General features: G+C 50.2%; 1 protein-coding gene across 1 annotated transcript in view; it reads left to right on the forward strand.

Moving 5' to 3' along the window:
• LOC138489231 (beta-galactosidase-like) overlaps positions 1-24,951 on the forward strand; it is a 797,092-nt gene that overhangs the window by 193,696 nt on the left and 578,445 nt on the right. Inside the window, exons 6-7 of the mRNA XM_069616908.1 lie at positions 9,545-9,639; positions 10,096-10,276. Coding sequence (XP_069473009.1) covers positions 9,545-9,639; positions 10,096-10,276 — 276 coding nt within the window. The remainder of the gene's footprint in view (positions 1-9,544; positions 9,640-10,095; positions 10,277-24,951) is intronic.

A 24,951-nucleotide genomic window follows, 5' to 3' on the forward strand; every position in this document is an offset into this window, starting at 1 on the left:
GGTTGTTACAGAAGAACCTATAACGCCCAGTCCATAGGAAGAGCCAACTTCTATTTCCAGGAAGAAAGAGACAAAGGGGAAACCCAAGGTCTCAGGAAACAAGAAAGATAGCACTCCTGTGCATCAAACCAGGACATCCCAGAGAGGACAGTCCAAAGTCACACCAGTGACTACTCCACCAGCTGAGGCTGAGTGTGAGATCCAACCAGAAGAGGTTGAGTCAGCTACCGATGACACAGAGCTGGAAGAAGACCTTCCCCCTGTTGGAGATCTGGATCCTAAAGACCATCCTGAGCTGCTGTCTTTACTGGCAGAAGGTGGCCCCTGTAGGGCAGACTTCAGCACAGGTTAAAGAGAGTGTCCTACTCTGGACTTTGCCAACAGGCAGCTTCCCAGCTGGAAGAGCAAGAGCCAGGGAAGCACAGGTTGTACTGGGAGGATGGCCTACTCTACAGAGAACCTATTGAGTCTACCCCAGGAGACTACAGAAGGCTTGTAGTGCCCTAGGTGCTGAGACCTCAGTTTCTACAGTTAGCCCATGAGATTCCTTTGGCTGGTCACCTAAGTTTTAAGAAGACCAAGGAAAGGATTTCTCTTTATTTCTACTGGCCTAAGATGGGGTCTGATGTAGATAAATTATGTAGAAGCTGTCACACTTGTCAGACTTCTAGCAAGAGTGGAGCCGAGAATGTGGCACCTTTGGTGCCTCTCCCAGTGGTGGGAGTACCTTTTGAGAGGGTAGTAATCGATATTGTTGGTCCCTTAGACCCTCCAACGTCTTCCGGCAACCTCTTTATATTGGTTGTGGTAGACCATGCTACCAGGTATCCTGAAGCAATACCTATGAGGACTGTCACAGCTCAGGCCGTGGCTAAGGCCCTACTTGGTATTTTTACCAGAGTAGGTTTTCCTAAGGATGTTATCTCTGACAGGGGATCAAACCTTATGTCCCACTACATGCAGGCCATGTGGAAAAACTGTGGAGTGACCTACAAGTTCTCAACAGCCTACCATTCCCAGACCAATGGGTTGGTAGAGAGGTTTAATAGAACTATGAAAAGCATGATCGGTGCTTTAGAAGAACCCCTTAAAAGAAAGTGGGATCTTCTACTGCCATGCCTTCTCTTTGCTTATAGAGAAGTCCCTCAGGAAGGGGTTGGCTTCAGTCCCTTTGAGCATCTCTATAGTAATCCGGTTAGAGGTCCATTGGCCCTAATCAAGGAGGGGTTGGATAGTGCTCCTTCCCACAAGCCAGTGATGGTCACTGACTATGTGTTGGATCTCCGGAGGAGAATGACACACATGATGACAGAAGCTTCAGATAACTTGAAAGCAGGTCAGGCTCTGGTCAAGCATTGGCATGACCAGAAGGCCAACATGGTTGAGTTTACTCAAGACCAGCTAGTTCTAGTTATGGCACCTACAAGCCAGAGGGCCTTACAGGACAAATGGATTGGACCCTTTTTGGGAAAGCTTGGAGCAGTCAATTATTTCCAACCCCTCCTGGATTAGAGCCAATGGACCTCTAACCAGCTCAGGCTCGGTCAGTCCTGCTTCCTGGGAGTCCGGAGGATCTTCCTGGAGGTTTTGGCCAGCTTAAAAGCAACGCACACAAGCTGGTGTTCCTCTCCCTGGCGTTTCGGTTTCCAGCAGCAACTCTGTGGAAAGTCAACCAGCTCCGAGAGAATGTCCAGGTGGCTTACTTTGGAGTTGATTGGTCCCACCAACTCAAGGGGAGAAGTCGTCCTTGCAGGGGCTTCTCTGTCGATACGAATTTCAGCACAGCATCAGGGCTTCACCGGGCAAACCAACGGTCCAGGAGTTGCAGCAGGCGTCCTCTTCAAGTTCTTCTTCGGTTCCTTCATCCAGTGGTCGACTCTGCCTTCCAAGCCAAAAGCCTTGCCTTTTATACAGTTATCTCCCATTCATTCCAGCCCAGCTGTCAGTCACCCAGCAGGGTGGCTGTCCTTGCCGGACAGTCAGCCGGCCAATCACTACAGAGTAAATTTGGGTCTCCTAGGAGACTAAGCACTCTGGCACCTCCCTCACTTCCTGCCCACCCCAGACACCCTGGAGCCAGAGGTGGGCTTCACTCGTGAAACCCGCCAAAGGCAAAGCAAACAAAGGGATCTAACCAGGTTTGGCACGCAGAGTAAATCTCAAGAAGGACCTTTCCACAAAGAAATGGCGAAAAAAGAAGACCGGGGCCATTTTGACAAAAATTGCACCCTGGGGTGCTTTACTGCATCTGCGAACGTAGCCCGCGGTAAATGCACACCACGGTAGTAAAAACGAAACTACTGCCACCAGCCATTCAGTGAGGAAAGGGTAACGTAAAATTGTTACATGAGAAGCTAGACCAAGGGGATACTAGGTAACCCCTCCAGTACCCTATTGTAAGATAGTGTGGGCTGGGTCTAGAAAGTTACACACGTAAGTAAAGTCAATTTCACTTTACTGCTCTGGGAAACAGTAGTTTATCCCAGAGAAGGTATTTAAACCTTTGGGAAATCGGTAAGACTTCCCTGTGCCGCTGTGTGATTCAATGTAAAAGATGATGCTTATGGAGTTTTTCAGGCTCCATAGCCAAAAGAAACACAAAGTTCAGAAATCACATTAAAATGAGCGAGTGGAAAAAGGGTCTCACTCTTTCCACGTAAAAGAAATCAAGTCCTCCAAATCCAGCAAAGTTGGAGGGAATTAGCACATTTCTAAGAATTCTCCCTAAAACAAGCTGCTACGTAATTCCTCACATCCAGATACACCCCGGGCCAATAGAACCTATGGATTACCTGTCTCTGATTCTTCCCTATCCCTTGATGGGCAGCCGTAAGATGGGAATGTGCCAACTCTAAGACTATCTGCTGGTGACTTTGGGGTACCACTAATTGGGTTCAGGGAAAGCCATCTCACTCCCAGTGTCTCCTCGATAAAGGATGAAAATGAATGCTCCTGCCTGACTACGGCCCTTCTCCTAAGGGAGCGACTCACCTGACGGCCCCTTCTCCTAATGGAGCGACTCACCTGACAGTTACAAGTAGAAGAATTGGGTTCTTATGGGTAAAAACCAAGTCTGGTAACGGAGGATGATCGATAAGATCGGGCTTAGAGCCTGCTCCAGGATCTCTTGAGCCTTGCCTACCTTAACATGACCACTTGTAACTCTCCCCTGTAGCCTGGATCAACCACTCCAGCTGCAATGTCTAATGAATATCAGCCGGCTAACCCTGACTTGGCAGCCAACCTGATATAAGCCCCATGCTCTATTTTTCTGAGTAATTGATTTTTTTAGGCAGTCTTATTTGATTTTTATATTGATTCGCATTTCTTTTTTCAATATGAAAATATTTAGTTTTATGATTACTGTGACGCAGAGCTCTTATGTACGTCCTAAACATATATTTGATTCTTATTTATTATTTGAAGTTCTCTAGACGGACAGTTTCAAAATTGAGTGTCAACAGGAAAGATGGCAACTGGTGACAACTGTTTGGACATAAAGCTAGCAAAGGCCCTGGTTTTCATGCACTTTTGCATTTACCGTTAATGGCTACTGAAGGTGGCTAGCACAATAAGATGGCCATGCCACGAAGGGCAAAAGGGAGGTTACTGTCTGTGGCCAGAGCAAGGGGCTGGGAGTGTCTAGTCTCAATCCACATTCCTGGTGTCTGAATGTCTGTTGTTGGGCAAATGTTGTGGCCAGGGACTATCCATTATTGGATAGCCACTGCCAGTTTGAGTGGTGCAGATCCTTACCATTGGTGGGTTTGGGCTTGCTTCCAGCCTGAAACTTGGATAAAAGGAGGGCTCCTGCAGCTGTTTCACAGATCACTGTTGGAGCCAAGACTGCTATGAAGAAGAGCAGCCCGCTGATGACCCAAAGACAACCCCTGCAGCTGGCAAGCATCAACTCCAGTGCTGTCCCGGTGAATCGCTGCTTCTCTGTGCTGATTTCAAGAAGGCCTTTATTGGTGCTTTGACGGCTGGGCCAGTGAGAGCAACCAGTCTTGACCCCTGCTCAAAGATCTGTGCCTTCGGAAGTATCCCTGGACCAAATGGTGGACTGACTAGCTCTTTCCTAGGCTTCCTCACTGCATCCGTCACTGTTCTGAGTAGAGCCTCAGAACTTTGCAGATCTTCAACTCGCATTACAAGTCGCCTGCTCCTGCATTTACAGCTGCCTCACATTAAGGGAAGCTGTGCTAGGCCTGCTTCTGTGTTTGCCACTGAACAAGCCTGTCGCCGCCTGGTCGTGGTGACGTTTGTTGAATCTTGTAGGTTTGGTGTCCCTGAGGTGTCCCGTAGGGTATTAACTGAAAATGGGCCTCATTACGAGTCAGTCGGTCTGGAAATAATGGTGGCGGTAAACCCGCCGCCACCGTTGTTTCCTGACCGGCTGATCTCGAGTTCTGCAGGCGGGAGGTGTCATTCCCTGCAGGCGGACGTGGAAACACCGGCACCATCACGAGATGGTGCAGGTGTTTCCACTCCCCCATTCCCATGGAGTCCTATCGTACTCCATGAGAATGGGGATTTACCGAATTCCGCCTCCGGAATTACCGGGTCGGGTTGTAATGCCCCAGTGATTCCGGGAATCACGGAGGCGGAATGGTAATACGAGTCCGGTGGTAACCTGCCGGTTTTTCCGGCTCGGTTACCGCCAGACTCGTAATGAGGCCCAATATCTTTTTAATATTGTCGAAAATTAAAAAGACCCCTCTGTGACCACTCAGAGCCGTCTTTCTAAATCTAACTGTCACACCCCTGCCGCACACAAGTGCGCGCAGGAGCTGACAGGTGCGAAAGGGACGGACAGGGGAAGACGGATGTCAGCTATTGGGTGAGTATCGAGGGGATGGGGATGGGGTTGGGGAGAAGGTGTGTGTTTGTGTGGCGGAGTGTTTGTTGTGAGGAAGGGAGGGGTCAGTTGGGCGAGTAACTAGTTCCGCTTGTGTGAGTGTGCGTGTATTTCTCTGTTTGGCGGGTAGGCAGGGGTAGGCAGGCATAGTTATGGCAGGGAAGGGGCCTGGTATTAAATAGGGTTCGGGAGGAGAAATACCTTGATTTTCAAGCGTGAGGGCAAGTGGGAGATTGGTTTTTAGAAATCCTGTGTCCGCGGAAGCTGCTGAACCCCCGACAATCCCCCTGAAATGTAATCCTCAGAACCAGATTATACTCGGCTCTGTTAAATACACCCCAAAGGGAAAGGGGGAATTGGATAACATAAGAAACACCATGCTGGCGACGTCTAGACTAGCTGATGCAGAACCTGCAGTGAATACATAAAAAAAACACAAAATCCTCAAATTACTTAACTAACCTTTTGATTTTGAAAACTCTATATCCTTAACTAAAATGTAAAGAATCATACCTGGTTCTTCTCTTTAAGGATCTTAGAGAAGAGTGGAGTAATTGCTGATAAAATCTTTCTACCTTTTTTTGCTTTGAAGGTCTTGAAAATAACAGCAACTCCTTTGAGTTATATAGCCTTAAGAACCTTGACTCTTGCCTTTAAAAGACTGTATATTGTTCCAGTTATGATGGGCTTAAATTAATCCTGTTCTTCTTTCTTTAAAGATGAATTTTAAACCAACATACGTGAGAATTAAGTACATAGTCTCTTTAAGAACTTGCAAACTTGTCCAAAGTGCGTAGAAACCTTTTCGCGCACACGTGCAAAAATGTACACGCGCAGAACACGTGCAGAAGAAAACACACGCAGGAGAAAACACGTGCTAAAAACACACGCACTATGAAAACACGCGCTGAAGAAATCACGTAGCAGTCTTTTCTTGCGCTCGTGTACACACGCCATGAACACCCGCGCTATCAACACACGCGCTGTAGAAATCACAAAGCATTCTTTTCTCACGCTCGCGTACACGCGCTATGAACACCCACGCTATGAACACCCGCGTTGTAGAATTCATGTAGCAGTCTTTTCTCGCGCTTGCGTACATGTGCTATGAATACACACGCTATGAACACCCACACTGTGAACACACGCGCTGCAGAAATTACGTAGCAGTCTTTTCTCGCGCTCGCGTACACGCGCTATGAATACACGCGCTATGAACACACGCGCTATCGGTGACACGTAACTGTCTTCCGTAGCTCACTCGCGTTTATGAATTAAAAGTTGAACGTTTAACATCACAGTTCTAGTTATGAATTTACATTAACTTTCTCCAAAATGTCACTAATTAATTTGAGCAACAGGTTTACATATCCAAATAAAGTCACTTAGCTTAAGAATGTTATTTCCAAAAGAACTTCCGAAAACTCTCCTGTGAACCTGGATACTCTCCTGAAACAACCCTGAATAAGTAGCCGCTCGACTGCCAGGATTTGAACGTTCAAATCCACTAGGCCCAAGACTACAGCAGGAGCAGCTACTAACACGTCCTCTCAGCTGGGGTTACGAGATGAAAGGCAGAGAGTGACAGTTTAGAATGTTCATTGTTGTCCTGCAGTTCTCTCTTAGCCAATCAAAGCTTCTATTGTAAAGCTCCATCTTCCCTTGGGACAAAGCCAGAAATCTGTATTGAAAAGTCAAGGCCAAACCAACTATAGTAGAAAACCTCTAACCCACACAGAAATAAAAAGGGAAACCTCTAACCCACACAGAAATAAAAAGGGAAATATTAGAGGAAACCTTACACCTGCCGGTTTTTCCGGCTCGGTTACCGCCGGACTCGTAATGAGGCACAATGTCTTTTTAATATTGTCGAAAATTAAAAAGACCCCTCTGTGACCACTCAGAGCCGTCTTTCTAAATCTAACTGTCACACCCCTGCCGCACACAAGTGCGCGCAGGATCTGACAGGTGCTGAAGAGACGGACAGGGGAAGACGGATGTCAGCTATTGGGTGAGTATCTGCATGCCTGCGTGCATGTTGTTGGTTAATGTTTGTTGTGTCGAGGGGATGGGGTTGGGGAGAAGGTGTGTGTTTGTGTGGAGGAGTGTTTGTTGTGTGGAAGGGAGGGGTCAGTTGGGCGAGTAACTGTGCTTCCGCTTGTGTGAGTGTGCGTGTATCTCTCTGTTTGGCGGGTGGGCAGGGGTAGGCAGGCATGGTTATGGCAGGGAAGGTGCCTGGGATTAAATAGAGTTTGGGAGGAGAAATACCTTGATTTTCAAGCGTGAGGGCAAGTGGGAGATTGTTTTTTAAGGTGGTGTGGGAGGCTGAATAGTGATATATTTTGAATATTAAAGGCCGCACCAAATCGGCTGAAAAGTGATTTTGCATGCAGCCTTTAATATTCAAAAATATCACATAGAACCATCCTGTAGCCGTCCAACCTGCAGAAGTCTTCACCGTTCTTCGTTTGAGCGTTTTACAGGAATCTGTCTGGAACCGATTCCTAAGCACCGTGACCAACCAAAACGAAATCCCACGACTGAGTAACCTTTGCTGTCAAGAGGACCCTCGCAAAAGAAACCAAGACAGGAGAACAAGAAAGCAGCAAAGTCTGGAACCTCCACAAGAGGTATCTGTAAAACTCTGAGCCGGGGGGTGGGTGGAAAGTCTACATACCAGTTGCTCCTTACTGCCCTCCTCCGGCCCAACCCCATTTCCCATAAGATAACAAGAGCATGAAGTCCTGACCCTAATTCGCTCTTACCCGACTCTTGGTGGTGGAACCTGGTTAGGGATCCCTTCCTAACATATTCTAATGTGTTGGATTGGTTGAGTCCTGGTCAGAGCTTTATCTAACATTTTATGACTTATTAATCAAAACCACTGGAACTACAAATCTCTATAAACCTACCTGAAAAGTATCTTTTTTTGGAACTGGTGACTTGGACACAAGGCCGCAAACCATACAAGGGTTGGACTTTATAAGAGTTAGGGAAGCTGTTTTGTGATTATTCTAAAGAGTTCTTTCTATTTCTATGCATCTGAGTACTTACCTGTGTTTCACTGGTCATTGCATCAAATTCTGTTCTATTTCTCCTGAGCTAAGAGTGAATGTATATATCTGTTTTGTAAGGTTTTGTGTGTTTTATAAAGTTTTGTGATATTTGACTAAATGTTTTACTTGCTTCGTGTGTAAACTAATGGCCTAATTAATAATTGTATTTTTATGCTTGCCTGTCTTACTGGAATTACTGGTGTTGCTCTCTGTGGACTCACTGTAGCCCTTGAGCACTCTCGCACCCTTCCTGAGACTAAGCATTGCTTCTCTGCTACCATACCTTGATTGGGTTTGGCTAACCTCTGAGTGTCTTTCTGTTCACCATGATAGGGTGGCCTCCCAAAATACAATGCGGCTGATTTTGGAAATTCATCTTGACTAAAACAAGCCAAAACTGGAGAACAATTGGTGCCACTGCTGCTCTGACTTGAAGTGATGAGAATATAGGTAGTACCCTTCGGAGCACCCAGACAAGGGGATGCAAGAGGACATCAGACCCAGAGCATATTCAACAGCCTGGGCATAACTGATGTTTTGAAATGAACCAAATTTGCCATACCGCAAATATTTTCAACTCTGCTGTCCAGTTCCTTGACAGTGTTCTTTGCAGCATCCAGCATGACTACCAGGAACTGGATGCTGTGTGTTTTTTGTACCGAAGAGAGCCAGCCCTTCTTTGTTGCAAAACTCAAGACACTGGACCAGGCATTTCTGTGAAGGCTAGACACAAAGGTTGCTCACTGCTGTCTCAAAATGGAAAAGTGCCCAGGCCAGGGTAGACATTAAATCCTTCCCTGCGTACATGTTCCGCCACTGGCACCAGAACCTTGGTGAACACTTGTGTGTGCAGGATTTTGCAATCATTTTGTCTTAGGTAGGGCAAGAGGTTGGCTTCATTTCAAGAGATTTATTAACACTGCTTGGCCCACCAGAGTATCTGATCTTGCTGTTTTGCCCAAACAGTAGTGCTTGTAGAACAACCTCATCAGCCTCCAGGTCACTGACTTGCTGATGTCTCCTAAAGAAATTTTCTGGGAATGCCATTTTTGCTGCTCCCTTTGATGAAATTGAGTCACCATACTAGACAACTGTCTTTATGCTACTGCATAGCAGTATTTGATACAGGCCGCAAGCAGTTTGTTTGATTATAGACACTTTATAGACAACAGTTGTTTCTTCACTGCACGATAGACAACGAATAGTTGCAAAGAACAGTACATCTTCAGTTCTCCCTATGTAATAGATGAGGAACTTTTTTACATTCAGAACACGCAATGAGGACTTCACTGTAGGAGAACGATCCTTAAAGAACACTAGTAATTTAACTTCTTGATTAATGTCTTCGTCTGAGGCCACTTTAGGAAGAAACCGAGGACGTGTCGCAAGTGTGAACTGCATGAATTAGGCAGCCTAAAGGCAGAATTTTATTCTTAACTGCTGTTTTAAAACTTTATCGATGATTCTCAGACTGATGACAGAGAAATATTCAATGCATGTTAATCTGTGAATTATACTGTACCAGTGATGGAGAACTATAGTTACAAGTAAAATGTTTGTTCTCTCTGATTTACTGAAAGCCGATTCTCTTTTGATTTATGTGGGCTCTACTCTGTTTCTGGTGCTGCAGATTATCTGATGGCTGTCGACTCATGGCTGGATGTCCTCTTGCCCAAAATGAAGCCATGGTTATACCAGAATGGTGGAAACATCATCAGCGTCCAGGTACGGAGAAATGAGCCATGGTGTATTGGTCTATATGCCGGATGGTGGAGGTCAGGGTTGAGGATCATGTACAAAGAGTCATGATGAGTATATTTGCAGAGAGGGAATGTGTTACCCTAAGCAGCAGTAGTATCTCATATCAGGATTGAGGTGCTTTGGCAAAGAGATATGTGGAGCCCAATACTGGAAAGCAGGTAGAGGGATGTTTAAGGCCTGGCATGTGCATACATCCAAGTACAGCAATAAGGTAGTAATTAAGGTTATGGTAGAAGTTCATTGGCAGACCTGTGTGAGTGTCCCAGTACAGCAATAAAGAGTTAATGCAAATCATGAATAAGGTTCATTGTCAGAACTGTGTGGGCCCCAATATTGAAAAGAGGGAAGGAGGGAGGGAGGGAGGGAGAGAGGGAGAGAGATTTAAATGGTATTTCAATGCAACACCTTGTTCCCCTGCAGGTGGAAAATGAATACGGTAGTTACTTTGCCTGCGATTACAACTACCTGCGACACCTAAAGGCAAAGTTTGAGTCCATTCTCGGGAAGGAGGTTGTTCTCTTCACCACTGATGGCAACTCGGAAAAGGAGCTGAGGCGTGGCACCTTGGAGGGCATGTATGCCACGGTGGACTTCGGACCAAGTAACTCAACCATAGCACTGTTTCAATATGCACCCATTGCTTCCTTGATCTCTTTTAGATTGGCGTGTGCTCACTTTTCCCTCTTTCGACAGACCAAAGCTCTGTTCTTTCACTCTTTGACCTGGAACTCATTGTATTCTCTCAGTGGGGGGCATGCACCTTCTCTCTTTGGATTCCACCAAGCTGTGCCCTCTCCCTTGTTTGACAGGACCAGACTCTGATCTCTTTTTCCCGGGCAGGTGCTCTCTCTCCATTTTCTTTCTTTTAGACGGTGGCGTAGCGCACACTGCGAGTGATTCACGTTGTTGGAGGCCTATGGATTTGCCAGGGCTGGCTGGAGTAGGTGGTCTGGTAGCAGGAAAGGGAGCAGGAAGGGGCCTGTACATAGAATAGGAAGCTGTTTACTTAAGTATAAACATTGTGGGTTGCCCAAGTCAAGATGAAGAGAAAGAAATCTTATCTGATTGGTTTAAGGAACAATGATATGTTTGCTTTGTCTGATTGGTGGAAGGATAATGGGTTGGATTCTTGGGAGGTCAGCAAGATTCTAAACGGCCTTTCATCCTGTGAGGGTCTGGCTTGTCAGGATTCCACAGGAGCTGATGCTGGCCCCACAGACACTCACCAGGAGTTCACCTCTCAACCATAAAGTAAAAGCTGAGCTGAGAACCCCAAGAAAGGGAAAGGGGAAGTGGAGAAAATAACAAACGAGGTACTGCTGCCCTGCAACCTTCTGGTAGGCTCTGGTATCTGTGATAAGACAAATACACTTGGTTACTTATGCATTATGTAAAATTATCTTCTTAAAATATCTTTTAATATATGCTAACTTCTTTACCTTTTTTAACCTTTGTTATGGCATAGAGGTTATATATTTATGTTGAAAACACTTAAAAACTGTTTTGATTCTCTTAATGAAACTTGCCACTATAGTCTCTTTAAAATTCCCCTTTCCCTTTCTTGGGGTTCTCAGCTCAGCTTTTACTTTATGGTTGAGAGGTGAACTCCTGGTGAGGGTCTGTTGGGCCAGCATCAGCTCCTATGGAATCCTGACAAGCCAGACCCTGACAGGATTCTCCTGCAAAGTGAGTGGGATCTCAATGAGATGTAAAACATAGACAGTAACTTAGTTACTCGTGCCTGAGGTCTGGAGAGGAGCGGTTAATTATTGTCTGAGTTGTGAATCATAGCTGGGGGATACCTGTGTGCTTTGCATTCCTAGTTCTGGGGAGTTAGTTGTTTTTAGGTGCAGTACCTGGACGTTACTTATGTCTGAGTCCTTGATAGTACCTGGGAGTGACTGGGACATGGAACGTGCATGGAAGATACTCTTCTGGGAATTCAGTAGAGTAGATCTAAGATCCTTGTGTATGAACAAATGAGTTCCTAACTGTTACTTGTAATGTTATTAAGATTAGTACAGCACACCAATGCCATTTGCTTGGTCCTTAGGTGCGCTGTTGAATCTGGATGAGAGTAGGTGGATTTGGTTAGTTGGCGAGAAAGGCAATATTGCAGCGCTTTGTTAAGGTTGTCGGTTTTGGTGGTGTCTTGGAGTAATGTCTTCTAGTTATTACAATGTCTTATCCAAGTGCTGAAGAATTAATAGGATTTACTTGTGGATGAGGCCTGCACAGTATTTTAATTTATTTGATAATTTTATACAACGTCAACTTGCAGGAATACCGTTCAAAGCTCAGTAGGTTGTAGTCACTGATTTTAGATTTCTGGTTAGTACTGAAGATGGAAGTTTATTCTGCATGGGATTTGTGAGGGGTCAACAATCAGAGGGGGGACACTAAGTTGCAAGATTCTCAACAGTAGCCATATTTATTAAAAGAAAATGGGTGTGGAAAAAGGCCCATCTTGCCCTAACCAAAATGAAATGTATCTACCAGTAGAACTAAAACTAAAGAAAGTTGGCCTTGTGTCCAAAATACACATGTCCCTCAGACTAGCATACACAAGCAAAAGGTACAATATAATTCCTGTTGTCACTCCAACCAAGTTGTGTAAAACCATAGATATTTCAGCAGAACAATTCTTGTCTCCAGGGTTTATCTTCCCTTCACCTGAACTATTTCAGGGAAACACATCTGAAATACTCTGTTACAACAAAGTTCATATTAAAGGTGATGGAAATGTCTCTTTCCCGGGTATTCCCTGGCAGACTGAGTCTACAAGAACGTCGGCGGAAGCTGCTAAACCTCGGCAGACCCTCAAAAGTGAGCGCACTCAACTAAACTTTCTCCAGCATGGGGTCTGGCATGGATTCACATGCTCATGAATATTCCCCGTCGTCAGGCTGGGAATCCTCGGTAAAGAAAAAAACAGTATCAGTTTCGTTTCTGATCTGTCTTTCGTAGTAGGAACCAATCACTGGTCTCTGCGTCATACTGACCACAGCCAATGACTGCCCTCTACCTAAGCATCGCCTCTGGCAGCCATCTTCAGATTTTTACCGCACGTTCATGTGTTGGGATCCTCGTGCTATTGCTCTCGAGCGTTAGTGCTATTTTTTCACGTTTTTTCTCAAAAAACTTTGTTTTTTTCGGTCAAAAGAGCCTCAAGCTCCACCGACTCTCCATCCGATCAACGGGGACCCGTGTCGGATTCGTCTACGCCCCTCAAGGGTGAAGATTCGTCGAGCTACGCTTTTGGAGGACTCCAGAAGTTTCTCAGGCCCGGTCATGGCCCAGGAGAAGGGAAGCTCGACGCCCGGAAAGCTGTTAAGGGTCTGCCCTGGATGCCAGCTGCAAAACGTCTTCAAGGAGGACGAACATTCTTTTTGTCTTTACTTCCTACATGAGGACAAGACGCACGTGGAGAAGGACTGTGCGTTTTGCGGCAACATGTCGGAGCGGACCATGAAGGACCGCCATCAACGTCTCGCCAACTGGCTGGAAGGGAAGAGCCCGTCCGGCGAGAAGAAGAGGAAGAAATCCGAGCGGTCTTCTAAGACCTTTGAGGACGCCCCGGCGACGGGGGTCCAACATAAGGCCAAGCACCGCGAGTCCGCTGGCACCGGGAGCGCCGAACGGTTGGGCTCTACGGGCGCCAGGCTGGGCGCACCCTCCCCGGCACCATCAACCGCGAGCCAACGCTCCGGGTCGGGTAAGAGGAAGGCCGAGCACCCGGCGAGGCTCATAGAGAGGCCCCGGTCGAGCTCGAAGGCGGAGGGGGAGCGAGGCACTGTCCCCCCCCTCAAGGATAAGGCGGTGAGCGCACCTAAGGTGGTGAAGGCCTTAATCCATCCGGCCAAGCCCTCTATCGAGTCTGTCGCGGCGGCCCTGGCTCAGCCTGTGGAGGCTACGCCAGTGGTGGCGACCTCGGGGCTCAGAGTCTCCCTGCCACCTCGGAGGGAGTCCTCTTTTGTGCCCATCGATAGGACCCCCGTGAAATCCCCCGTGGGGAAGAAAAAGGGGGGGCAGGGCGTCGTCGTAGATTCGGCCTCAACCTCGGAGGAGGAGCTGGTCGAAGTCTTAAGCCACGGCCTCGGCGTGGAAGAAGACCGGCCCGTCGGGATGGATCCCGACGCAGGTGGCGACGACATCGTCGAGGGTACCGACGGGGCCCCTGATCGCCCGTCGGATTCCCCTCTGCCAGCGCCGCGAGACAGCTCGGCGGCCATTTTGTTGGCTATACAGTCCTTATGCTCAGCGATAAGGACGAGACTACCGTTGCCGACGGAACCTCTCCCGTCGGGAGACCCGGAACCGGGACCTTCTGGGGTTCCCCCTACCAAGAAAAGAAGGATCCACCCTCCTCCTCCTTTTCAGCCGTCGCGCCCCTTCCAGCCCTCCTCCCCGTCCACCCGAGGGGATGATACGGGGACTGACACGGCAGCGACGGGTACGGACGACGAGGTATACGACGAGGATGTACCGTCGTCGCCTCCCACCAGGGCTTCTCCGCCCGACGAGATTGGATCGTTCCACTCCATGATCGCCAGGGCATCCGAGCTTTTCCAACTCTGCCCTGAGGAGAAGAAGAAGGAAGGTTTCCTTTATCAGCGGCGCGAGGCCAAGAGGAAGACGGTCCTCGCAGTGCCTCTATTGGACGACATTTGGGATGAGGGCCTCACCCTCCTCAAGAACCCTTCCACGACGCCAGCTAGAAGAGACCGGTACGAGAAAAAGTACCGGGTCCCGGACACGGCCCCCCTGTGCCTCCGGGCGCAGCCTACCCCGGACTCCGTCGTCTCCGCGGCGGCCAGGAAAAAAGCGGGGGGGGGGTGCGGCCTCCACATCGACTTCCCCACCGGACGGCGAGGGAAAGAAATTGGACGCTGTGGGACGCAGAGTCATCTCGTCTGCAGCGACGACGATTAAAGCTGCCAACGCCTTGGCTATCGTGGCCCGATACGACAGGGAGCTCTGGTACAAACTGGCTCCCCTGCTGGACTTCTTGCCGGACGACAAGAGGGCAGAGGCCCAGGAGATCCTGCAGGAAGGTGAGGTGGCTTCGGACCGCGCCATTACCGTGGCGACGGACATCGCCGACACTGGGTTCCGCCAGTTGGGCAACGGCGTTTGCCTTAGGCGGCGTGGATGGCTCAAGGCTACGGACTTCCGTCAAGACGTTCAGACCAGAGTCCTGGACATGCCCTTCGATGGGAACAACCTGTTTGGGAAAACAGTGGACGATTCCCTTCAGGCCATTAAAGCGGACACCGAGACGGCCCGGGCCCTTGGAGTTCTGCAACAACGACGGGCGCCCTTTCGGAGCAGCGGAGGCAAGGGTGCCTCCAAAGGTTCCGGGGGCGGTTTCTCCTCCTACCGTCAAGCGGCCCGCTCGTCGTCTCAGGAGGCCTACAGAGGACGAGGCAAGTCTGGCGGACCCCGCCGTCGTCGCCAAGGACAAGGCGGCAAAGCCTCGTCGAAGCAGGATTGAACCGGCCGTGGGGTCGGGCCCCCACCGAAGCACCCCGGTGGGAGGCCGGCTGGCGAGCTTTGTCAGCGTGTGGGAGTCCATCTCCACCGACCGTTGGGTGCTGGACGCCTTGGCCCGGGGCCACGCGCTCGAGTTTCAAAGAAAGTGTCCGCGCGTCCCCCCCGTGGCCAGGAAAGAACTTCACGTCCCTCAACTTCTCCTGGAGGTAAAGGCGATGCTCAGGAAGGGCGCCATCGAACTCGTCCCAAAGAGGCTTCGGGGCTCCGGAGTTTACTCGAGATACTTCCACGTGAAGAAGAAGACGGGGGGATGGCGCCCCATCCTGGACCTGCGACGTCTGAACAAGTTCATCAAGGCGCAAAAGTTCCGGATGGTCACCCTCCAGCACGTCCTGGGTCAGCTGGAGGAAGGAGACTTCCTGTCGTCGTTGGATTTGGAGGATGCCTACTTCCATATTCCCATCCTGAAGGGGCACCGAAAATTCCTCAGGTTTGTGGTCCAAGAGCGTCATTACCAGTTCAAAGCCCTCCCCTTCGGACTACGGTCGGCACCCAGGGTGTTCACCAAGTGCCTCGCACCGGTGGCGGCGCAGCTGCGCCGCGAAGGGATCCACGTCTACCCCTACCTGGACGACTGGCTCATCCGAGCCAAGACAAGGGAGCTCGCCGTGGTTCACACGGCAAGGACCGTCCAACTTCTCACGGACCTCGGATTCTCCGTGAACTACGCCAAATCCCACCTGGTACCCGCGCAAGACGCTCTGTTTCTGGGAGCGAGGCTCAACACAGTGTCCCTTCTGGCCTCCCCGTCGGAGGAGAGGACCAGGACCATCCTGGGCAAGGTGCAGCGGATGTTGGTGGCCGACGCGGCCAAGGTGAGGTCCATCAAGTCCCTCCTCGGAATGATGTCTTCCTGCATCTACCTCATTCCCATGTGCAGGCTCCGGATGCGCCCGTTGCAGGAGTTCCTGGACGCGCGCTGGATCCAAACGACGGGCAGCTTCGAGGAAAGGATCACACTCGACGAGAGTTTCCGACGAGCGATCCGGTGGTGGGGCACCCGCGTGCATCTGACGGCGGGCATGGACTTCCAGACCCCAGCCCACCAGGAGACAGTGACCACGGATGCCTCCCTGGAAGGGTGGGGAGCGCACACCGAAAATCTGCACGAAGAGGCCTTTGGCTCCCGACGGAGAAATCCTTACATATCAACGTCCTGGAGCTCCGTGCAGTGTTTTGGGCCCTCAGGTCCTTCCTTCCGTCCCTCAAGGGCAAGGTGGTGAGGATCTTCACCGACAACACCACCACCATGTTTTACATCAGGAAACAGGGCGGAACCAGGTCCCCAGCACTGTCCAAGGAGGCGCAGGACCTGTGGCATTGGGCAGTCGCCCAAGGGATGTTTCTGGTGCCGTTTCATCTAGCAGGGATAATAAACACCATCGCCGACTCACTCAGCAGGGAGCTGCGCTCGTGCCACGAGTGGGAACTACGGCAGGATCTAGTGGATCGCCTCTTCCGACGGTGGGGCACACCCCAGATCGACCTGTTCGCGACGGCGACGAACTCCAAGTGCCGGAGGTTCGCCAGCAGGTTTCCCCAGGCGAGGAGCATGGGCGATGCTTTCTCGTTCCCCTGGGAGGGCCTGTTCCTCTACGCGTTCCCTCCTTTGCCACTGCTAATCCGGCTCGTCAACCAGCTCAAGAGGTCACGGTGCAGGATGATCCTCGTCGCACCTGCGTGGCCGAGGCAGATATGGTTCCCGGACCTTCTGGACTTGTCAGCGTCCCCGCCAATCAAGCTGCCGGTGGACGCGGATCTGCTCTCCAGGGAAGGAGGCGCCATCCTCCACCACGACCCGAAATCGCTGAACTTGCAAGCCTGGCTCCTGCAGCGCTAGAGTTTGGAGGATACGACATACCGGCCGACTGCAGAGAGGTTCTTGCAAAGGCCAGGGCGTCCTCGACTCTTAAATGCTACGGACACAAATGGAAGAGGTTTTCTGTCTGGTGCCACGCACAGAAGATTAACCCTCTACGGATTACGGCTCCCCAAGTACTGCCGTACCTGCTGACCCTGGCCAAAGCTGGACTGGCACACGCGTCCATCAAGATTCATCTTGCTGCGATCTCCCGATACACCAGAACCACGGGCCGGTCGTCCCTGTGGTCTCATCGTCTGGTGAAAGAGTTCATGAAGGGACTGTTCAGATCGTTCCCGCCGGTGAAGGCGCCGGCCCCGGCGTGGGAGCTCAACGTGGTGCTGACCAAGCTCATGGGACCTCCGTTCGAGCCTCTGCACTCGGCCCCGTTGAAGTTTCTGTCGTGGAAAACAGCGTTTCTTGTGGCCATCACCTCCGCACGACGGGTGGGAGAGATCCAGGCCCTTTCCTGCAAGGCCCCGTACTTGACTTTTCACGACACGAGGGTAGTGCTCAGGACGCACCCCTCCTTCATGCCCAAGGTACCGTCGGACTTCCATCTCAACGAACCCTTGGTGTTGCCTGTGTTCTTCCCGTCGCCTTCGTCGCCGGCTGAGAGGACTTTGCACTCGCTGGATGTGGCTAGAGCGCTGAAGTTCTACGTGGACCGCACAAAGTGTTTTCGGAAGACGTCACAACTCTTTGTGAACTTTGGACCTGTCAATCAGGGGAAGGCTCTCTCGAAGGCTTCCATTTCCAGATGGCTCTCCGGCTGTATCATGTACTGTCATCGGTTGGCAAACCGACCGCTGCCTGGCCGTCCGAGAGCCCATTCCACCAGAGCGATCGCAGCTACCACGGCGTTCCTTTCTGGTGTGCCCCTGCTGGACATATGCAGGGCTGCTACGTGGAGGTCGACGCACACCTTCACGAAATTCTACTGCGTCGATCGGGATTCCAGGGAGGAGTCCAGGGTCGGCCAAGCAGTGCTGCGCAACCTGTTCGCCTGAGGTGAGCCTGGTGAGGAGGTAAGATGCTTAATGTTGAGTTTGATGTAATGCTTAATGTTGAGCCTTTGCCACCTCCCGTGGTTGTGCATGTGTGTACTGCTATGTATTCTTTATTCATGAGCATGTGAATCCATGCCAGACCCCATGCTGGAGAAGGAACAAGTTACTTACCTGTAACTGTTGTTCTCCAGCATGGGTCTGGCATGGATTCACATGCGAACCCTCCCGCCTACCCCTCTGCGGCTCTTCACTTGGTCATACTGCCACTTCACGTGCTCCCAAATCTGAAGATGGCTGCCAGAGGCGGTGCTTAGGTAGAGGGCAGTCATTGGCTGTGGTCAGTATGACGCAGAGACCAGTGATTGGTTACTACTACGAAAGACAGATCAGAAACGAAACTGATACTGGTTTTTTCTTTACCGAGGATTCCCAGCCTGACGACGGGGAATATTCATGAGCATGTGAATCCATGCCAGACCCATGCTGGAGAACAACAGTTACAGGTAAGTAACTTGTTCCATATACACAGCTGAGCACGAAACACCCCGGGTGGGGGGAGGGAGGAAGGGGAAGTGGATACAATGAAAAAACAGATTTCTTTCAGCATTCATTTGGAAATCTCATGGGCGAGAAGAAGGAGATGCTTGCATAATTAATATCAATATCCTCACTCTGCCTTCCCTTTGTTCCCAAAAACTCTAGTATCAGAATAAACTCAAGTACCTGAATCTCCTCTGGGTTCAGCCTTGAGGAGTTATATTATCTTCCCTGGATTTTGTTTTCTCTTGACATTGGAATTCTGGAAATTATTCTTCCTGTCCAACTCCACATTCTTGGAAGTAGTAACATTTACACAGCATTCAATCCCAGAAAATGTTAACTTCTTTCCAGGCACAGCTTTCTAAACCTTTACTTTGGAATTTGAAAATACTAGTAGGAACAAAGAAAATTGCTACTCGTACTCTCTGAACAGAGTTGAATGATATGATAGGTTATTTATAATGCGCTTAGTACCTAGAGGTTTATAAGCGCGGACCCAGGGATCGAACCTATGTTGCTTCGTGTCGTCTTGCTTCCAAGGCGAGCACGTTGCCGCTGAGCTATCCTCCCGAAAGTTCCCAAACGTCTCTTTTGCAGATTGCCCCAAGTTATAACTTGACTCCTGGCAACCACACCTGCATCACCCCGCTGCCCGCGCTAATAATAGTGTCTCTGTGGCTTGGGCTTGTCACCATGTTACTCGCACTCACTCTGTCTCCTTTCACACAAAAACAGGTCACTGATATGCCCGCGCAGATATCGAGTCCTTACATTCTCAGAAATATGGTCATAGCCTCGGGAGTGCACAATAGGGGCACGCAAGTACCAACTTGGGGCCTCTGTTCTTTTTTAACCATTACTAGTGTGGTTGTTCTTTGTTAGCCTGTATTCTACCATTCTGGGAGGGGAAGGTCAGTGTGTGTGTTTTGCCATTTGCGGGAACCTGTTACGCTCACCTGGTATCCACGGGGGCACCACACGATACTGGATGCAGGTCTAAGCGCCATCCTGGATCCCTCTCTGCTTGGTTATGTGCCAGACGTTGGGTAGTGCAGGTTTTTGTGCATTGAACTCTCCGATATGCGTCTTTGTGCAGGGGTGCATGGTTGGTGCGGGCGTTCCGTGGACTTAGTTGCTTCACTGGTCCGTGTGCCCTTATGTCAGGTCCATACCGGCTGTGACTCAGACTCTGCTTGCTGTCTTCCAGGTGAGATATAATGTCTTTTCTGTCTTTATTTCCCTCCATTTTCTCTGTCTTCTCGGCGTCTTGCTCCACTACGCTGTTCCCTAACAATGTCTCTTTGGTTGCGATCTCGGAGTTGCTGCGCTGATGGCAAAGACCATGGTGAGTTATTGATGCGGGGAGCGCTACGCTGTTTATTGGTGTTAATTGCTAACCTGTGTTCTCTTCCCTTCTTTGAACACGTTGTAGTGATGTTCCGCAGTGGTGAGCGATCGAAGCGCTGCTTGCCCAGGTAAGTGATTTGTTAATGCTGACCTTGTTCCTTCTCCCTTGCAGGTTGCGGTGAAACCCGGAGATGGGCGAGCTAAGAGAATCGCAAGGTGCTGCTAGGACTCGCTGCTTGCCCAGGTAAGAATTGTTATTAATGCTGTCCTTGTTTCTTTACCTTTGCAAGTTGTGGCGAACTCCGGAGATGGGCGAGGTAAGCGAAGCGCAGGATGGATTCAAGACTGGTTACTTCACAGGTACGTTTTCTTGCTCGCTAACGCTGTTCTTGTTCTTCCAGGTATTAATGGAATCCGGATCTAGGGCTTCAGGATCAGGCCGCCGGAGAAGAAGATGAGCAGGAGCTGGACACGGTGAGCATTATGCTGCAGGAGTCCAGAATAACGCGAAGCGTGTTCTGCTGTTTGGTTGTGGTTTAAATAGTCCAGGTAAAGTAGTTCCAGGCCAAGTATTTCCAGGCCCAGCTGACCCAAAATACTAGACCGCATGGCTTGATTGTAAAGAACTGAGCTGTGTAATAGGCCTCCATGTTGGATTAAGGTCCAAAACTGGTATTGCTTTATTCCTGATAATGAGCCTGGCGCCAAAGGCGTCAAGACTGACTCCATGTATGTTTCTGATGGAGTTTTAAGGCACTTGGTGCCAGTGTGAAGGGCTTTAGCCCCACTGCTGCCAGGGGGCTGTTATACCTGAGGTGGTCAGGGGCATGGATCGTGACAGAACCCTTAGGTATCTACGCCTAGGCTCCAGAGTGTCTGGGCAGGCAGGAAGTGGGGGAGGAGTCTTCCACCCCCCTGTCCTTTTTCTGCCAGGTTGGCTGAATAGGACCAGCTCCCAAAGGGGGTCTGACTGTCCTTATTGGACAACCAAACGCCCCTTTCTGTAAAATGCTGAGAGAGATTGCAGAAGAGAGTGTGCTGGAACTGTATAAAACGTGAGGCTTCTGGAGTGAAAAGCAAGTCGCCCACTGGAAGCTGAAGTTTCCGAAGAAGAAGATGACCAGAGCTGCCGGCAGACCCTTTGCAACACTGTGAAGCGATCACTGCTGACCTGACCCCGTTTTCTATGCAACAGAGGAGCTCCAAAGAGGATGACTCCTTCCCTTTGGCTCGTGGGAACAACCAGTCCCAAGACAAACTTAGAATTGGACCATCTCCAGAGGTCCTAGGAATTTACAGAGATTCGGAACTCCAATACCAGGAGACCTGCTGCCCTTTTCGAGTGCATCGTTGTGGAAAGGTTGAATCCGTCCAAATCTATGCTGAACCCGTAAGGACCCTCCAGAGATCTGGTCCAGCTCACCCAGACGCCCTCACCAGAGTGCGTGACTGCAGGAAGTGAAGATTTACAGAACGATCCGTGTCCTTTGTTGGTGCTGCAGAAAAGGCGCCAAAACCGAAGAGTGCTGAAAGTCGTGACACAGGTCCTCCCTCGAGACTGCTGCTTAGAGAGCCCGTCCATTGTCCTGCCTTAAGTCATCGGATAAAGGACTCCGGAGGTCAGGTCCAGAGCTGCAACATCGCGGAGCATCCAGCATGAACATTTTCTTCTAACCTAAGGTACTGTGGGGAAAAAGGTATTGCTTACCTGATTACAAGAAGTCTCTCCAGAGCGTTGGAGTGCACCTAGAAGTGTCCAGGGTCACCCCCTCTTACCTCTGACTGAAGCCGCTGCTTGTCTGACTTAATTTAGTCCTTTTACAGATCTCCCACGTTACTTGTTAACTTGCTGCTTCTATGACACTAGAGACTGGAAGAAATCCTCAGGAACTCTTCATATTCTGCTGCTTGTCAAGACTTTGAACCCTCTCCAAACTGCCTTTAGCTAGCTTGCGTTTTTGGACTTCTAAGACTGGCTTACGAAGAAACCCTCTCTAGAACCTTGACCCAAGCTAATGTTACACTAACTAACCATTTTGCTCCCTACTATATGTGTTTGCAGAGTAAATGTATTACCATATGAACTGTTATAAACCACAGGTGCGCGTAATAACTGATAATACGGTAATTGTCTTTTCCCTTTCTAATGTTGCTACAAATGTAACCGCAAACAAACACAAAAGAGAAAGTGTCCTTTGAAGTGTACTATCAAGTATTCTGAAGTGTTCTAGTGTAAACATCTAAAGTATTTAAAGTGATTCTGGTGTATATATAATTTTATATAAATTATACATTTCTTTGATGTGCATTACTAGCTAAGATTCAGTGTACTTACCTACACCTCGCATCTTCCTCTTAAGATCAGCCTGACTGCTCTGCCACTCTACCAAGGTCCTGAGTTAGTACAAACTGATACTAAGAGTTGGAGATCTACAAACCACTGGGATAGTTTACTAAAGTCCTACTACCAGTACGACTTTAGGAAAACTCCCCTAACACAAATCCTAAAGAAAATATTTCCACAAAAATGAAGCCACACAAAAATTACTTTTTGGTGAACAATGACTAAACAAAGGTATTCACTTAGCTTTGTTTCTGGAAGTCCTGTTCTACTTTTCCTGAGAAGTCCTTTTCAAGGGGATTGGGTCCTCCGACGTATTCCATATCTATGACCGTAATCACCACAGCTGTGCTGCTTCAGAAAATCTTCGGCGTCTGCGTCCTGCGTCGATGACGTCGATATGCCACCCTCGAGGACCTCCTCAGACAGCCGACGTCACTGGATGTTATAAGTAGGACGCACGATGCCCGTAGCCTTAGTTCCGTTTTTCCGCGAACGTTTTCGCTTCGGAGATCTCGGCGCGCCTCGACTCTTTGGAGTTCCTGTTCTTTCTCGGTTCTTCGAACTTGTTTCGTATTGTCTTTCTTCGTGAAGATGTCTACCTCGTCTTCCACACCGCGTCCGGGCTTTAAGAAGTGCGTGCACTGTGGATCCAAGATGTCGGTTACGGACTCGCACGACGCCTGCCTCTGGTGCCTCGGGGAGGCCCATGACACGGATGACTGTGTCGACTGCCAGTCGCTCACGTCAAAAGCCTTGCGGGAGCGCAAGAAGAAGTTATCGGTAGGTAAGGTGTCTAAGCCACGGAAGTCGAGGTCTGCGGGGCTTTCGACGGACGATTCGAGAGGCGACTCTCCGTGTCATCGTCGGAAGTCCAATGGGTCTCGGTCCGGGAGTCGGTCCCGCCACTCCTCTGCCTCTTTGAGGCCCTCCCGGAAGCGCCGTCATTGGTCGCCTTCCCCGTCCTCTTCCGAGGACTCCGCCCGTCGGCAGGTCACTTACCCCACCAAGCATGCAACGCCGGAGGAATGGGCTTCCTTCGGGAAGACAATGTTAGCGATTCTCGAATCGCAGGGCACTGGTCCGTCCGCGCCTCCGAGTGGGGTTGGTCGTGATCGGTCGAGAGACACCGCTCGCACGACTTCGGGCTCTGGTGGTCGTCACGATTCGCGGGAGAGGTCCCGCTCGGACAAAGGGAATCGTTCTCGGCATGCCCGTTCCAGGTCCCGCTCCTCGACGCGTTCGAGACCGTGTGAACCTGTGGTGTCTTCAAGGAAGACGTCGAATCGTGGCGCTCGGTCGTCGACGGCCGCTTTCGAGGCACCGCCTTCAAAGAAGTCGTCGACGCCATCGGTGCCCCGGCTGTCGATGGACACGCTCGGGGCCCTGGCCTCGAGGACTGTGTCGGTGCCATCAATACTGTCGGCGCCCCTTCACTCGACGCCTTTCGAGGCTGTTTCGACAGGGGTTCCTCAGGGCTCGGTGGAACCGCCTACAAAGGATCTGGCAAAGGCCAAGCATGGCTTTGTTCCGCATTCTGTGCCTTCTTTCCGCCAGCTTGAGTTTATTTCGGAGGTGGATGAGGGATCTGATGATGGCATGGTTCCGGATACGTTACCGGACGAGATTTTCTCGGGCCATAGCCAAATTGAAGACCTGCAGCAATCCCTGCATGATGCCAGTGGGCTGGACACCTCTCCGGAGGTGGAGTTTTGTAGGCTTGAGCCTGGCACTCATGCCGATTCCTCGTACCGGCGCCTTATGTCCACGGTCACCGAGTACTTGGGATGGTCTGCTCATCCTCGACCAAGGACCACCAACTGACCAGGTACTGCCGTTCCAGATGGCTCTACAGAGGAGGGTGGCGACAGCTTGGACTGCTCCGGAGAGTCTCCCGGCAGTGGGCAAGTCTTTGCCGTGAAAATACCGCCCAGCCAGTAGCAACCCCTGCTACTTGACCAAGCACCCCACTCCGGAGAGTTTGGTGGTTCAGGCGGCTACGGCCCCGGCAAAGCAGGCGTCGTATCCTACCATCCCTCCTGATAGGAACGACAAGCGTTTTGACGGCTGGATCGAAGAAAGTGTTTTCTTCAGGGGGTATGGCGCTTCAGGCGGCCAACTCCGTATGTGCCTTGTCACGTTTCACCCATACTCTGTGGAACTGTGTTTCCTTAGCGGCTGAACATATTCCCGAAGGGGATGAACGGGATGGTTTCCTTGCCATGGTTCAGGATGGTAAGGACGCCATGTGTGAGGCCGTTCAGTCGGGTTTGGACATGGCAGATTGCGTCAGCCGGTCCATGGCGGCGAGCACCGTGGTACGCAGGTTTGCGTGGTTGAGGAAGTCGGGGTTTGATCCCGATGTGCAGGCCCGGCTCCTCAACATGTCCTTTGACGGGGAACATCTTTTTGGCAGCAAGGCTGACGAGAGCCTTGTGCAGAACTGCAAAGCTGGAGCAAAGTCGTTGGGTGCTGCAGTTCGCCAACCTCTGCCTTTTCGTCCTAGAGGACAGCAATGGAGGGCAGGTTCCTTTTGTTATTACTCGTCCTTTGGTAAAGCGAGAGGAGCTGCCAGTCAAAGGGACCACCGTAGGAGTGCCAGAGGTGGAAAACAAGATACTCGA

This window comes from Ambystoma mexicanum, chromosome 9 (assembly GCF_040938575.1).
Source record: "Ambystoma mexicanum isolate Mex_15411 chromosome 9, UKY_AmexF1_1, whole genome shotgun sequence".
NCBI classification, from domain to species: Eukaryota; Metazoa; Chordata; class Amphibia; order Caudata; family Ambystomatidae; genus Ambystoma; species Ambystoma mexicanum.